Below are 16,578 nucleotides of genomic sequence, written 5' to 3'. Positions count from 1 at the left end.
CGATTGATAAGTTATGATCAGTGCAAATAAATACAAACGACAGTGTAAATTTAAAATAAACTTTGTGATTTTATTGTTTATACTTACTCTTACACATCATACAATCCTAAAAAAAAAAAAAAGAAAAAAAAAAAGATATCTGGTGGTATTTCTAGGGACTGGATTGCCATGGGACTTTTTCCAGATGTTTCTGCATGGGCAGTGGACTTGTTAGTAACATTCTAGCTCTCATTTGTACGCCTTGACATCGTTGCTTAATACACTAGAAAGAGGGAGAAAGAGAATACAAAATAATTTCAGTCTCTTTCATTGTTTCTCAGTTCTGTTGCATCAACCAGATTGACTCACTTATCTAACATAATATTCAACTTCAAAAAGACCAACTAACATGCTTTGTGATTGGTGGATGTAAAAAAAAAAAAAAACCTCGATTACAATTGTGTTGTGCCATACAGCACAGGTATCAAAGATGCTATGACTGGTTTGACATATCTGAAGAATGCTGACTATTTTGCTAGTTGACTCACTTCCCCCCCAGAATCCTCAAATGAACATCCATAACTCGACACTCATCTCAGAGCCAAAGACTTTCAGTGGTTGGTTCTGTCGCCAATCAAAGGAAGCTCGCTGAAGTTAAATCCAGGGCAAAAAATACCTTGTTAAACATCCCACTATGAACCCTGGCACTTACATTCAAACCGCTCAGCGTTTTAATGCTGGGGTGGACTGAGCAGTCAATGGAAAACAACTGTCTCATCTGGTCATAACGTGACAGCTGAACTCTGCTGGTTTAAATATAAAGGCAATCATCCAAAGTGAAAGACGCAACGCTTAACGGCCTAGCCTCACTCGGATCAAGCGGAACCTGTGTGAAAACCAGGAAACGGACACGTCGAATAAGGGCGGGCGACCAACCAATCAGCCTCAGGGGACGGGGGTGGGGGGAGGAGCATAAATCATCTAAGTGGGCGTCCCCGACACGAGCAGCGTAGCTTCTCTCCAGAGCCTACAGTGTGAGGAAGAAGGTTCTGCTCTAGGGGGGACCGTGTGCAGGTCGGGGCCAGTCGAACTGACATCAGTACCAAACAGGTTCTTCTGGAGGATGGTGTCAGACCCGGGTCAGGGGCGATGCCCCCTGGAGAGCGGGTCAGGGGCGATGCCCCCTGGAGAGCGGGTCAGGGGCGATGCCCCCTGGAGAGCGGGTCGGGGGCGACGCCCCCTGGAGAGGAGGCTTCCCGGGTCTCCAGCGAGTGTGGCTGGACTATGAACCTCTTAAGTCCTGCCCACCACTCAGGCCTCCCTGGAGCCACAGTATCAGTCACTGTTTATAGACAGGAGGAGGGAGGGAGGGAGGGATGGCTCATAGAAGAGCCTACCAACCGATTCAAATTATATATCATTCTTATAATATAAGATAAAATTCAAGTTGATGATGAAAGGAAGCCCCCCCCCCCGAAAGGTGCATGGGAACGTTACGACTGAACCGGGCGACCACAACAGCAATAATGTCTCCGGAAACACCGAGCCACTGAGCGATGAAGAGGAAATACAAAGAAAAACGTGGAAGGTCCACTAGTAATCAGGGCTTTTGACATAGCCCCTTCACCCTCGACATGCCCAACACACAAGAACCTAACTTGCAAAAAAATAAAAAATAAGGTAAACCTACCTATGCAGTGTTCTTGTTCTATACACACATATTATAGTATGGCCTTCCCCCCCTATCTCCCCAACCCACATGTCACCTGGCAATCTACTTTAGGTTATACTATATGAGTTGGAACTTGATGGTATTTACATGTGAATATACAGTAGAGTCCTGTTAACCTGGCCCCTTAGGCAGCTTAGGGGTCAAGCATGCATGCGCTGAGCCCAAAGCTGCTTGGTGTCTCCACGTTTTGCTCGCAAAGGCGTGCGAGTCGATTATAAAAAATAGAGATTCACTTTCATATTAATGACGCAGCACACGTGCAAGTGCACCCCAGGAACTGGTTTGGACAACACACACAGCGACCGTCACTCCGGGTCTGAAGTGTATCGCGACAAGATTATTATTCACTTGAGCTGAGAGTGGAGGAAGATGTACCGGCTCACATGTCGCTCAGCATTGGAGTTGAGGTCTGCTGGTGCTCCAGAACATGGAGATACGGTCTCCATGGGAACGGAATATGGCGTCCGCCAAGGGGAATGCCACGCTGGGTTCTGTTCGGGCAGAGCCAGCATCGACCAGGCCCGCTATCCAATCAACCTTGATACTTACGCGAGTGGCGTGTAGTCGTGTAACGTCAATTACTTCTGTGTGCATGATTAGTTGTCTGGCAGCAAGGAAACCAATGCTATTTTTACACCAAAACATGCACACCCTAACTCGCTTGACTCTTAAGGCAGAAGTATCTGAAAGGACTGCACATAGCATAGCAGACAGCTGTTAGGGACATGCTCCAGTCTGACCTCTGATTGGCTGGTTAGAATAGCCGCCATATTGTTTCCCCCTGTCTAAGCCAATGGGGACTGCTCGGGAGGGTTTAAGGGCTGGGGGTTGGTTGGGGGTGAAGCTGCCTTAAGGAAGCCTGCCCAACCGAACTAGAAAATACCTCTGAACATTGAACACATCTGAGCAGGTTGCTGTATATTTCTGCCGTTTTGTGCTCTGCAACGGGGTGTATTTATCAGTTGTGCTTTCCAAAAATAACGCTTGACATTTTCTGCACGGTTTTAAAGGGTACCTATTAACCGGACTCTACTATGTTACGTCAGAACAAGGGTTTTCATGTTTTTCTTATTTTCTAACGGTTACATAATCAGATGGAGATTATTGAAAGGTTAAGGTAGGTAAAAATCGTTCCTATTCGCTCCCCCATGCCGCCAGCCAATCCTCCAGTATACAAACCAACCAAATGATAATAAAAAAAATAAATAGAATGCAATCACACAATTCAAGCTAACTACAATATATTAATATAGATCTTCTGATGTCATACGCTCATTAAAACAGAAAGAGAAAAAATAAAATCAGGAATTCAATCACTCAGTTAAGTCACGGCTCACTTGATCCCCGCCCCCCCTCCCCCTGCTTATTTGCCCGCTACACCCCCCCTTCCTCCCGCTTATTTGCCCCCCTACAGCCCCCCCCTTGCTCCTTTGACCCCCTAGACCCCCCCCCCCCCTCCCACTACTCTTCCCCATAACTGTTCATGCACCCAACATTATTATGATAAGTCAATATATCAAAGAGAAACATTTGTTGAAAATGCAAAGCCTCTGTGCGTGTTGGACAGACGTTAACTTAAGTCCACCACAACGGGAGACGAAGAACAGGGGAAAATAATCTACCTGATAAATAGAAAAAAATTAAAATTGAAAAAAGCCAAAGTGACAGGAATGGGACATTGTTGTTTGTTTTCCCCCCCTGCTGATGCTGATGCCCACACAGCACCCTCCCTCCCTCCCCAGCCTTGCCCGGCCTGTGAACATGCTCTTCAACAGCTTACACCCCCTGCTGACAACAACTACCTAGCAGGGATCAGATTGAACTAAAACAAACTCCATTCCTCCAGTTTGAAAAACAATAAAAAGGGGGTAAAAATGTAATGTCCTCCCTCCCCAAAGTCAACTAATGCCCCCCATCCCCTACTGCTCTCTCCCTGACTCTCAAGTTACGTACACACACACACACACACACAGTAGACACACAGCATTCAAGCACACACAGGATCTTCACACATGCTCTACTACTACGATGCGGTCTTGATTCCATCACACCGGCACATTTGTTATTCTCACACTCACTCACACGCACACACACACACAGGGTAACTCTGGGAGAGAGAAGCAGAAAGAGGGATTGCAGGACAGAGGGGCAACTAGCCCTCCCCCAGCCCACACTCTACTATCATCAACGAATGAAAGCCATTTTTTCTCTCCGGTATTATTATCATCATCCACACAGCCATTGTTCTAGATTCACATGTCAGGGGCGAACGTTAATCCAGCGGCAACTCCAGCTCTGGTTCATAACTTCTGGATCTTCTCCGCCACCACGATGGGGTTCTCCTTGCGTATGCGGGCGGCGGCAGCGCCCCGGTAGTCGTAGGGACAGTCGTGTTTGTCCGAGTAGCGATGAATGGCACAGAACAGGTTGCCACAGCGACAGTCGAAGCCTGCGGGGGAGGGGGGGGGGGGGATACAACGACAAGAGATGAGATGTTTGACACAATGCAGGGGTGAACATCTACTGTGAAGTCTTCCTGCCTCGTACCAGCAGCCTAAGGCTAAAACACTGCCCCTGCCCCCCCCCCCCCCCCCGGGCTAGCATGCTAGCTCGACTGTCTGGACAATGACAACATACACAATTTGAGTGACTATCCGTCATTATAGAAACAAACCGCAAAAGTATTAGTAAAGATTTGAACTCTAACCACTTTCTCTGGTCATTGACGGCATGGCTGTCTGTACTGTAGGTGACTGAAGCTCCATTCAAACTGGAGCACAATAACTTTGTAGGTCTCTGACGTGTCAGTTGGCTAGCAACTGCCGCAAAGACCACGATGGGCTGTATCTAGAATAAATACCACAGAATTGGGGAGGGGGAAGAGGGAGGCTTGAAGGAAGGACTTCCCAAGGCTGTGGTTGATGAGAAGCACACAACATCCGCGTGCCAGCCAGCAGTACACTGTGAAATGCCCTGGAGCGTGAAATGCGCCACCAGCCTGCAGTATGTTCCCCTGTACTCAGACCAGCCTGTTCTGTTGTGAGTCCTCCGAAATAAGCCCTTTGGTAATGAAAAGCCCCCGAAGGGGGGAGGGGCCAGGTGGACCTGAGGGGTGACAGGGGGGAGGGGCCAGGTGGACCTGAGGGGTGACAGGGGGGAGGGGCCAGGTGGACCTGAGGGGTGACAGGGGGAGGGGCCAGGTGGACCTGAGGGGTGACAGGGGGGAGGGGCCAGGTGGACCTGAGGGGTGACAGGGGGAGGGGCCAGGTGGACCTGAGGGGTGACAGGGGGGAGGGGCCAGGTGGACCTGAGGAGTGACAGGGGGAGGGGCCGGACCAGCAGGGCTGCAGACTGACTAAATCTGACCCACTTGAGAGGATGATCATGGTTCAGGTCTACGGGGCAAATGATGGGCGACCTTGTTCTGCTCCTTGTACATCGGTGCAGATTTCCTCTCAAAGTACTTGGATATATATACACACATGTGGGATTCTGCTTTTGAATGAATCAGAGGTTGGTGTGGTACACAACCTCAAGTCCTTAAGGAAGGACGGGTTCCTATGAAAAGCATCGTACGTTTGAATCCCAGCTACTACACCAGACCCCGGGCAACATTATTTTGTTACGCTTGACCTTGACAGCGTGATGAAAACGGCTCTGTCTTTTTGAAGTGTTGTGTATGACGTGAGAAGAGCGCGGCTTGTGAGCAGGGGCCTCGGGGGTAAACACACACGCATCTTCATTTCAAACACCTAATAGCTCACACTGGAGAAGATAAAAGTAGTTCCCAGATTAGTTCAATGCCCTGTAAACCCTTTGAACGCTGTCTGTGGCTAGGAGAGAGAGAGAGAGAGAGAGAGAGAGGGGGAGAGAGAGAGGGAGAGAGAGAGAGAGAGCGAGCGAGAGAGAGAGGGAGCGAGAGAGAGAGAGCGAGAGCGAGAGCGAGAGCGAGAGCGAGAGAGAGAGAGAGAGAGAGAGAGAGAGCGAGCAGGAAACACAGAGTGAATGAGAGGATCCAGTGTCATGCCTTCCTCCTTGACATCACTGAGGTCACTAATGTGACGTGACTGGGCCCAAGACAGCGATGCGGAGGAGCGAAAGGAAGGTAGGTCATGGGGGAACAACGACCAAACAAGGGGAGGGGGAACACAAAAAATGACCGAAGCAGGCAAACAGAAAGGTAGGAAAGGAAAAACAGAAGGAAGGATGGAACAAAGAAATGACAAAAGTAAGCGACCGACGACGGTATTTCTATGATTCTTTTTCCTCTCACCGGTCAGCCCGACCTTCTTCCGGCAGGTGAAGCACCGGTTCTTCTTCTTGTTTTTATCCGGGGTCTGGTCTCCGTCCGACACCTCCTGCCCTGCCTCCCCTCCCGGCCCTGCGAGGAGAGACCACACATCAGATGTTCGGCTCAGCAACACACGCGCGCGCGCGCTCGTAAGCCACTGGCCCATGTCTGGAGACTGTGTATGGGCCTTTGTGTGTGTGTGTGTGTGTTCCGACTACACACACGTGGTCTGCTGTGTGGGGGTGTTTCTCGTCGGGGTTCAGACCTGTGTTTTTGGACGAGCCCTCATCCTCGTCCTCTTCTGCCCGATCCGAGTCGGTGGCTGCCGTGTCCTGGGAGATGCTCATCGCTGTCATTTGTTGGGTTACCGGGCTGGGGGAACTGGGGCTACACACACATGCATGTATGCACACACACACACACACACACACACACACATGCACGCACACACATAAATAAATAAGTAAACAAATCACAGAGTGATTATCCACAAGTGTCCATGAGTGGTGAGTTGTAAGGTGAAGGAACCAGAATGAACAACAACATCTCCTGAATGACAGCTTCCTGTAAGAGCCCTGACTTCCAGCTGGCAAGCCTGTGTGTGTGCTGCGTATTAGCTGCACCCAGCAGAGGGCCTACCAGCCTACCCGGGTGTCCTGCACCCAGCAGAGGGCCTACCAGCCTACCTGGGTGTCCTGCACCCAGCAGAGGGCCTACCAGCCTACTTGGGTGTCCTGCATCCAGCAGAGGGCCTCCCAGCCTACCCGGGTGTCCTGCACCCAGCAGAGGGCCTACCAGCCTACCTGGGTGTCCTGCACCCAGCAGAGGGCCTACCTGGGTGTCCTGCACCCAGCAGAGGGCCTACCAGCCTACCCGGGTGTCCTGCACCCAGCAGAGGGCCTACCAGCCTACCTGGGTGTCCTGCACCCAGCAGAGGGCCTACCAGCCTACCTGGGTGTCCTGCACCCAGCAGAGGGCCTACCAGCCTACCCGGGTGTCCTGCACCCAGCAGAGGGCCTACCAGCCTACCCGGGTGTCCTGCACCCAGCAGAGGGCCTACCTGGGTGTCCTGCACCCAGCAGAGGGCCTACCAGCCTACCTGGGTGTCCTGTCCTCGGGCTGTGGGAAACTCTCCACGCTGGGCTCTGACGTCGAGCTCTCCACCGACACTCCAGTTGCTCCCGGAGACCCCACTGGAGACGTGGCAGCTGTGTACACACACACACACACACACACACACAGACACACACACTTTAATAAAAAGCACAAAGCTACAGATTCTGCTCTGATGTGGATGATTTACCAAACCTTCAGCTTCTGAGGCATAACATCACCACAGACCAACACGGCTTCTCTGATTGGACAAGCAGCGTGACAGGCACGTGTGTCACCCAATGAGAAAGCTCTCTCTTGCTTTCTTAATGCCAAGGTTGAGCATCAATTGCTACCACATTCTCCAGCCCCTTTTAGCAGCCTCCAACACCCACCCACCCACCCGGCCGGCCCACCAGCCTACCTTTCTCACCACCAGGGGGGCTGGAACGACCCCCGCCCTGTTGTCTCTGCAGGTGTTCCTTGTAGCAGACTGAGCACATGCCGTTGGTGCGGGGGTTACCATAGAAACCACATCCCATAGTGCAAAGCATTGGCACCTGTGTCTGATTGGTCTCCTGAGCCATGCTCACTGACAGAGGGGGGGTGAGGGGGTGGGAGAGGAGTCCTGGAAATGGGGGGGGGGGGGGTTGAAGAGTTAGTCAAGACTAGTTACGCAAGTGCTTGTTTTGGTTACAAGGAAAAAATAAACATGGTCAACAATGAGCTAAAAGTTCAAACTGGGTTCCCTTTTGGTTACTTGGGAATCTAGGATACAGCTAGCCTCATCAGAAATAGGCTAAAAGAGCTTGGAGACAGGCATTGGAGCAGGAGAGGACAACAGTGGTATACATCTACAAAAGCAAGAAAAGAAACAGGTTCTGATGCCATCCTTGTGTTTTCCGTTCTGCTTCTGTATTTGATGATTGCGAGCTTTTCTACATCACTTTGATACCAGGACTTAACTACAGTGAGATCAAAGCTCACCGCGTCAATTCTCTGACCAAAGCGATTACTTGAATCCATGACACAAACAAGATGAGACAGCCTTGACAACAGTGCTTACACCGAGCTACAAAAGGCATACAATCGGATAAATGATGACAGCACTCTGATCTGATGATGGAGTGGGTTGTTATTGCAAACAATAAAGACCATCTCCCCCTTGTTTGACTCAACAATGGAGATGTATGAGAAACGTCTCCCAGATTGTCATGGCAGTGGTGTGTCACAACAATCATTGTATTAGCTAGCTACGGGGGAAAATAGCTAGCTTTAGTCAAGCTAGTGTTAGCTAGTCAAAGCAAACAATAGACTTTGGCCATTTCGACAAACAATGAAAAAACAGTGCTTTCTCTATGGTTCTTTTGGGTGAGGGTTGCTGGCTAGCAATCTACCCGAGCGATAAATTACAGCGCCCTCATGAAATGTTTTGGTCGGGACAAACAAACTTGAAAACAAAGAACAATATCTTCAGTAGCTTGAAATCGAAGATTTCAAACTAAACAAGCGAAATACAAGAAGCATATTTAACAACTGGGTCACTGACAACGGTCTAACTAGTTTGTCCTCAGTCTAATGAAATTGTGATACGTCCTCGCTTCACATACAAGCACATAACTAGCTAGCTCAGCTGGCTTGTCTGACTTGTAGCTTGCAAAAACAAACAAGACAGGCGACGTCAGAATTTTGCAGTGCTAGACAACAACAACATGCAGACACAACAAATAGTTAATAACATAATATAGCTAATAAACAATGACCTATGGAAAAATAACGGTACGACTTTGTTTTCGCTGAACTAGCTTAGCAAGTGATGTAGCTAACTAGCCAAACTAGCGTAACAACCACGTAGCCAACTAGCGGTCGCTACCACATCTGACACCACACTTTGTCTTTGGGTTAGATAGCTAGCTAGGCTAGCATTAGTGCTAGCTAAGCTAAAAGCTAATAGCAACGTATCCGAACGGCCACCTGGACGGTTCGAATAAAAGTACATTAACAAGACCGTTTTTATTATTGACATGAACATAGCAGTACCTGAAATACGAAGCGTCGAAGGGTGTCGTCGACCTTGGTCTTCAAAAAATATGTACAAGTGTAATTAGTGTGTTACTGCGCGCGGCCTCCTCACCAGCGCTGGCTCCCGACATTCAAACGACGATCATGACGTCACCCTGACCAACAATTCATATTTTCCCTCAAATACACGAATCTTTCTTTTCTTTCATACATCGAAGACAATGCTCTGAAAACAGTGACCTAAACGCTTTAGTCTGAAAACACAAACGTGGGACCAGGTTTTTCTAACACGGCTGTCAATATAAAAACAGTTCTTACAATAATCCGTCCCATAGTAAAACTTCGGGTTGATGTTCAATCAGGTGTCTATTTTTGAGGAAGAGTACAAATAACTCTACTGTGCAGTATTTAATTTGTTTGCACACATCTTCCAGATTCTATATTGTCTGCACTGATCTTTTGTCAAGTAAAATCATATAAGCAAATAAACTTTCTTTTTCTTTCAATATTTAATGTTTTTGCCATATTGAAACAAAGAACACACTCATTAATTCATTGCATTATATTATAACAGCAGGTCAGATTTGACAATGCTAAGGCACTATGGTGGAGCATTAGACAGACAAATCTTGTCAATTTCACTAAAGCTTATATTTCATTGTTACTGAGGGGACCATGTAAACATCCAGATTCAAATGGTGCATTCCAGTAAATAGTTGATATATTAGATATGTGACCAGGCAGGAGTTGTGTGAATTGCAAAGCAGTTAAACCAGAGATTCTCTTCTCATCATGAACAACATGCTGATTCCCAGATATGCACTAAGCCTAATGTTACACCGTTCACAAGTTTATTACTCACTCAAAAGTCATGTTGTTCTGCATCTTAGCAACAGCAACCTTCCTTTCCACAACAAACAACAACTAACATGAATAGCTGCCATTTCAGGAGTAGAAAATTCTCTGATCAGATTGGGGATTTTCCACACAGATCACATGATATTACAGCTTAGTGTGGATTTTCTAGTGCAGGAGTTTCTAGTGCAGTGCGGGAGTTATGTGCAAAGATCCAAGTGCAGACATTCTACACATATATCATTAACTAGGTGGTAGGGAGTGATGTGCGCACACACACACACACCATAAAAGCCACACTCTTTTAAGGCCTTATTGTAAAGCAAGGTCAAAGCACAGTATCAGCCAATCAGTGCTCAAATTCTCCCCAATAAACCAACCCCCAGGTGTTAGCAAGCCACAACTCTAAACATCCCAACAGCACCATATCGCTAACTTATGCTCTATAAAACAACATTTGATCTTCACAGGTGCCAAGGGTTGTTTGAACCAATCGGATCGATTCTTCGCTCTCCCTTCCTGGTCCTACTGCACCCCCTCACCCTTCTCTGTGACCTGAGGGGCAAAAGGCCCCACCAGCCAGTTCAGAGGAGTGTTGTTCAGGAGGTACTCCATGACGCCATCCAGCGAGTGTCGCACCTAGGGACACAAAACACACTTGTCAGCTGTTACCGGGCAGATTACAGCACAGTATGTGCGTGCATGCGTGTGTGTGTGTGTGGTGCGCCGTTAATTCAGTGTTAGTGCCAGAATCAACTGCCATCTGTTGCAACAAAATGTATCAAGACAAGTCAGGAATTAGAAATCTGTGTCTAGAGATAGACAGGTTAGTGTAAAGTACAGCAAGCACCCATATCCTTCCGGGCGTCGCCTAACCTGATAGGTCAGCAGCCTAGGATCCAGCCTCAGACCGACCTGTTTAAGATGTTTTCGGCTTTGCTCCAGGAGGACAGGGGTGAGGGAGCTGGTCTTGCCCAGGGATGATTGCAGGTCTTCGGCTGCCTGGCGCGCGTTGGCCAGCTGGTCCTGCACCACACCTGGAAGACCCTGGGCACTGGAGACCACGCCTAAGCAAGCGGAGCGGAGCTGGTCGCTCATGCCCCGCACCATGGACAAGGTCCTCCCTTCCAGCTGTGTAAAATACAATACAGTAGAATGGATGGAAAAAGAGCAATGTTTCTCTGGAAGGGGTTGCGTTTGTGTACGTGATAATTGCCAGTGAATGAATATTCATACCAAAAATACCACTCACAAATGTCAATTTTTTTTTTTTTTACACACAAAAGGGCAGGGACAAGGCTCTAAGGGGTGAGGTCAGTTAAGCCTAATAAACCCCCCCCCCTCCCCCCGTATCAAAACAAAACATATCCCAGAATCCCTCACCTCAGTCTCGCCCTTGTGTCCTGCATCCACCTCCGCCTCCCCAGGCTGCCCCTCGTTCCAGTCCCTCCAGCGCTGGACCAGCTGCTCAGGGGCGCCCCCTAGCTGGTTGCTGGCCGAGCGCGCCCTCTCCAGCAGGTCCAGGGTGCTGCTGATCTGACCCACGACGGCGTAAGAGGAGTCCCGGGCTCGCTGCGCTCGCTGCACGGACAGCTGCAGGGCCCGCTCCTGCACCTTGGCAGACAGCTTCCCCAGGCGGACAAAGTAGCTGGAACCCACAGCCGGGCTGTCTTTCACACTAGGACCAGGCTCTGCCAGTTCAGCTGTAGGAGGGAGAGGGGGAGAGAAAGGGGGAGAGAGGTGGGGAGAGAGGGGGAAAGAGAAGGGGAGAGAGAGGGATGGATGACATTTGATTGTTGCATCGTCCCTTGGGCATAAAGTTACATAAGAAAGAAACATAAGTATTTAATCAATCAGTTCTTAATCCATGATCCCCTGCCCCCCCATTCATCCATGAATCACTGACCCAGCTCCTTCTCACTGAGTGGCAGGTTGTGTTCGACCCAGTCCTCAGACCGGGTCAGGACCAGGCCCATACCACTGCTGACCATCTGGCCCACCCGGGTCCCCATCACTGTGCTGAGGCCTCCACTGACCGCCGCGCGGGTCATCTCCACGCCCCCCATCATCGCCCCCATCATGGCGTCCTTGGCCTCGAACACAGACTGGTACACCATCCCCACCGTGTCTGAAACCAGCTGGGGGGGAGGAAGTGGTGAAGGAGTGGAAGGAGGGAGAGAACATGGGTCATTAGACAAACCTCTGGTGCAGGATCAAGTTAAAATGATCTCGACACCCAAGTTTTGCAACTCAGAAACAACAAAACAAATCAACAGTGATAAGACATCCATCTCTCTTCTCTGGTGCTGGTGAGGCAGGAGAGGGGAGGTGAGGCACGAGAGGGGAGGTGAGGCAGGAGAGGGGAGGCAGGAGAGGGGAGGTGAGGCAGGAGACGGGAGGTGAGGCAGGAGAGGGGAGATGAGGCAGGAGAGGGGAGGTGAGGCAGGAGAGGGGAGGCAGGAGAGGGGAGGTGAGGCAGGAGAGGGGAGGTGAGGTAGGAGAGGGGAGGTGAGGCAGAAGAGGGGAGGTGAGGCATGAGAGGGGAGGTGAGGTAGAAGAGGGGAGGTGAGGCATGAGAGGGGAGGTGAGGCATGAGAGGGGAGGTGAGGCATGAGAGGAGAGGTTGGCTCACCTTGTCAGCAGGCTGCTGCAGGATCGGGAGATTCTGCTCCATCTTGTCCAGCCCCTTCATGGCATACTCGTTCACAGCCGCAACTGCCGAGCAGACAGACAGAAATGTGAGCAGGCAGACAGACAGGCAGGCATTACTGTATATCCTCTGTGTATGAATCCGTGTCTAAATGACTCCTTTCTCTCATTTTGTTGACTGTGGGTGTGTGGACTCTCCTGCCACCAGGAGAGGAAATGCGTCGTCTGACAGGAACCTACTCTGCGGCTCCAGGCGATCCAGGATGGGCTTGGACCCCGTGGTGGCAGCGGCCCCCAGGGTCCTGACCCCGCTCTCTGCCACGTCCATCACGCCCTTCAGCAGCGGCACGCTGTCCCTGGTGGTGGTGTAGGCAGTGGAGACCACCCCGCACGCTGAGCTGACCAGGGGAAGGCTTCCCACTCGGGACACCACGCTCTGGAGGGGAAGGATGGGGGAGGGATGGGTGAGGGATGGGGGGAGGGATGGGGTGAGGAACACAAAACACCTGTCAACGACAACACACAACCTCCCATCTTCCTCCCTGAATACTGGATTCTGCACTTCAGATTTGGAAGTGCAACTACAGTGTGGTCACATCCGTCCCTGGCCACCGATAACTCAATTTTCACCATCACACTGACAAGAGACACTCACCTGCTGGTCTCCATTAGCAACCTCCGATGAGTCAGCACTTGTTGCGTTAGTCTTCCCAGTGTCCTCCATAGTTACAGGATGTCGTCAATGTCTGCCAGGAGAGAGGAGAGGAGGGGAGGGGAGGGGGGGAGAGCAGAAAATAGATATTCACCTCAGGATGTACGGATCAACAGGCAGAGTTTTGACTTGGCAGCGTTATTGACAGCTCAATGTCTTCCACGAGGGGCTTGGGAGTTCAACACTGTCTTTCTGCTGGTTAGACGAACAACCTCAAATAAAATCCAGGCAGATCTACTCTGTCAAATTCTAAGAGGTGGTTTATGACCATGAAAGTTCTGAGTGAATTTCCATTACAAAAATCAAAGATGATGACATCACAATGAAATGATGCAACACTCACTGATTATGTTACCACCATAAATCTAAATTCTCTGAACTCACAGTTGATCTCATAGTTACTGTAGAATGTTTGCGTCTAGAATGCTAGGTTGTTAGTAGAATGTGCCTGCACTTGATATGGGGAATAAACCTTAAACTTAAAAAACAACCACCTGTTACAAACACATGGCTATGTTTCATATTTGATTCTCGGTCAGTTTCAGTGCACCTCTGTTAGTTGTTAGTGTGTTTTTAGATGACTGACATCTTAAATCAAGAGAAATATTTGCATGGAATGTTGATGAATCTATCTTGTTGCCATGCAACAAAAGAGCCAAACCATCTTTTGTATTATGAGGTCACAACAGCTTTGGTTCCTAATGTCATGACGTTCCAAAGGGAGTGTGCATGAAAAAGATTTTATTTTTCATCTGGCACCATTAAAACCCATTTAACCCTACTTCATATCACTCTAGTGATGAGCCGCCAAATCTGTGGCTGCATCGTTTCCAGGTCAGGCAGAGATCAGTCTCTCAGGCCACCACCAGATGGCAGCAGAGATCTACCCTATGACCCCAGCACCACACTGAGGAACCTGACGACCACCGCTCAAGATCCCCTCACCCTGACCCCTGTAGACGCACCATCCTCCTTCCCATGGCCCTCACCCAGCCCCAGGACCTCTCGGCCCCTGGCCAGCCCAGCGACAGGGCCTCCTTCCCTGGCTCCGCCCTAGCCGCAGGCCCCTGGGTGTCCCCCAGGGAGGTGGAGCACTGGTACACCTGCGTCCCACACCTGGTCGGAGCAGGAGAAGTGGGGCCTGGCCTGCTACCCTCCCGCCCGCGATGCCAGGGGAGGTACGAGGGAGATGAGGAGAGGTGTCCAGGAGGCTGGAGTTCGGCTTCCCCGAGCAGGACGCATCAGGATGATGGAGCTGGATGCATAGGATGGGGCTCCTACCCGCTGCCCAGGCTTCGGCCGGGGCCTCCAGCACCAGCAGCACTCGCTTACTGGATTCCTCGGTCTCGCTCTGAGGCAGTCATGCTGGATGCCTCTTGGCTGTCCCAAGTAGCCAACAACCTGAGCTTTATTTTTTGGATGTCAATATATTTTACGATAGTTTAAGTGACCCTGAATCTCTCCCCTGTTGTCTTTTTATAGAGGAGTTGCTATCCTGTTTTGATGTGACTAATATTCTGTGATTTGTGACCTGAAGTGACTTGTGCCCACTCCTATAACACCAAACAGTTGGAGAGGAAACACGTGGTACAGATAACTATAGCTGTAGTTTTTAATTTACGTGTTTACTTACAGAGGGACGGCATAACACTGCTTGGAGCAAAGTCTTTACACTTAATACCTGACTCTGATAACGAGCCACTAACAGAGATAGAGAGATATAAGCAACTGATACGACTATATGGTGTTTTTATGATGATGGCGAGCCTTAATGAACCAGTCTTAAGGACACCGCATAACAAACTTATTTGAATACACCTATAGTGGACGAGAAAGCCGAGCTGTGTTGCCTAACACTTTAAAGTTAATGAAGGAACATTGCATTCCGGCAGGATATTTCATAGCGGTTACAAAGGACATCCTTAACAACTACGGCCTGGTAGTGAAATGACGTTGAAAGCGAAAGTCAGACCCGTTCAACTCTCCAAAGCCGCCAGCATTAACATTCCTGTTTTGGTAGGCCTCCAGCAAGATATGTGCTCTGATAATACAAGTATCTATCGCATAATGAAAGAAGAATGACTCACTTCCTAATACGTATCACAAGTGATGCGTAATAATATAGACACCAAGTTAAACTGACGAATATTGTGCAAAACTGATTGGGAAAGACTCTTTTCAACAAGCTCAAGCCAATGAACTTTACTCCAGAATGGGGATTTTCCCAGTGACAGCTATCTAGACATTGCATTGCTACAGTAGACATGTTGGCAAATAAGGTTTAAATTGGCTACAAAGGTTCAGGGTTAGTAGGCACTTGGAACAACAGCTGGCTGGCTACAATAGCCTTAAATGCCTTAATTTCATGAAATATCACTATTAGCTGAATTGAACATTCGTTGACTAGGCTAGAAATGGGTGTGTCTAGCAGCTAACGCTAACGTTTTAACTTTCATGTTTCATTTAGTTTAGAAGAATTGGGCAACGATCTTCCAGTTAATGTAACTGACCTGATTTGAATGCCTGATGTCCTGTCCTGCTTTGACCCGCGTTCACTCAATTTCTGAACCAGGCAGGTCCCGAACAAGCCTCTTAAGCAGAAACACAAGAGACAAGGCGGAGTTGACCGTTCCCGAGAGTTAACCAATCAGTGTCTGCTATGTCAAAATATAGAGAAGGTTGACGTACGCCTACATACAATTAGTCATACAATTGCGATGGTCTCTCTCTCTCTCTCTCTCTCTCTCTCTCTCTCTCTCTCTCTCTCTCTCTCTCTCTCTCTCTCTCTCTCTCTCTCTCTCTCTCTCTCGCTTTATTGGCAGGAATGTCACAATGACAACGTGGCCAGAGCATCATCAATTAAACAAAATAAACATTTCATTGATAAAAACAAGAAAATACTAAAACATCATTAAGACTGAAGTATATATAAATTATTTGTATAGGCTACAGTATATTGTGTAAAGCTGTGTGTGCTGTGTGGTGTTCTGGTCATTATCTGGCCCTCGGGTTGTGGCATGGTTGGGTCTGTTGGCTTGGTTAAGATCTGTGTCTGCTTCACTGACAGTAGAGAGATATTCTGCCATAATTTAAGGCTAAATCAAGCAGCCCAGACATAGGATACCCCCCCCCCCTCTCTCTCTCTCTCTCTATCTCTTTCTTTCTCTGTCTCTGTCTCTCTGTCTCTCTAACATCAGTGGTGGGTTTAGAATATTAAAGCTAAGGTGCTTGACTAGCTCATTCAAA

At 49.1% G+C, this 16,578-nt stretch overlaps 2 protein-coding genes across 3 annotated transcripts; both read right to left on the bottom strand.

Moving 5' to 3' along the window:
• Positions 1-45: 45 nt before the first annotated feature.
• On the bottom strand, positions 46-9,300 carry LOC146254337 (AN1-type zinc finger protein 5). Its single transcript, XM_084675670.1, has 7 exons — positions 9,135-9,300; positions 7,519-7,722; positions 7,102-7,210; positions 6,268-6,389; positions 5,985-6,092; positions 3,968-4,160; positions 46-262 (listed from the first exon to the last, which is right to left on the bottom strand). The coding sequence occupies exons 2-6, from the start codon at positions 7,679-7,681 to the stop codon at positions 4,012-4,014; spliced, it is 651 nt and encodes a 216-aa protein (XP_084531796.1). The 5' UTR covers positions 7,682-7,722; positions 9,135-9,300; the 3' UTR covers positions 46-262; positions 3,968-4,011.
• Positions 9,301-9,606: 306 nt separating this feature from the next.
• plin3 (perilipin 3) lies at positions 9,607-15,975 on the bottom strand. Of its 2 annotated transcripts, none has more exons than XM_084675667.1 (8): positions 15,843-15,975; positions 13,276-13,366; positions 12,861-13,056; positions 12,604-12,686; positions 11,878-12,109; positions 11,355-11,674; positions 10,848-11,102; positions 9,607-10,610 (listed from the first exon to the last, which is right to left on the bottom strand). In XM_084675667.1, the coding sequence occupies exons 2-8, from the start codon at positions 13,342-13,344 to the stop codon at positions 10,497-10,499; spliced, it is 1,269 nt and encodes a 422-aa protein (XP_084531793.1). In that variant the 5' UTR covers positions 13,345-13,366; positions 15,843-15,975; the 3' UTR covers positions 9,607-10,496. The 2 variants fall into 2 exon arrangements, with proteins under 2 accessions (XP_084531793.1, XP_084531795.1); XM_084675669.1 differs by having other exon boundaries at positions 10,887-11,102.
• Between the last annotated feature and the right edge of the window lie 603 nt (positions 15,976-16,578).

The sequence above is a fragment of the Hypomesus nipponensis genome, chromosome 16 (genome assembly GCF_054491055.1).
Source record: "Hypomesus nipponensis isolate SF chromosome 16, ASM5449105v1, whole genome shotgun sequence".
Classification (NCBI taxonomy): Eukaryota; Metazoa; Chordata; class Actinopteri; order Osmeriformes; family Osmeridae; genus Hypomesus; species Hypomesus nipponensis.
The sequence above is the reverse complement of the archived record's forward strand: the minus strand, read 5'-3'. Positions and strand labels throughout refer to the sequence as shown.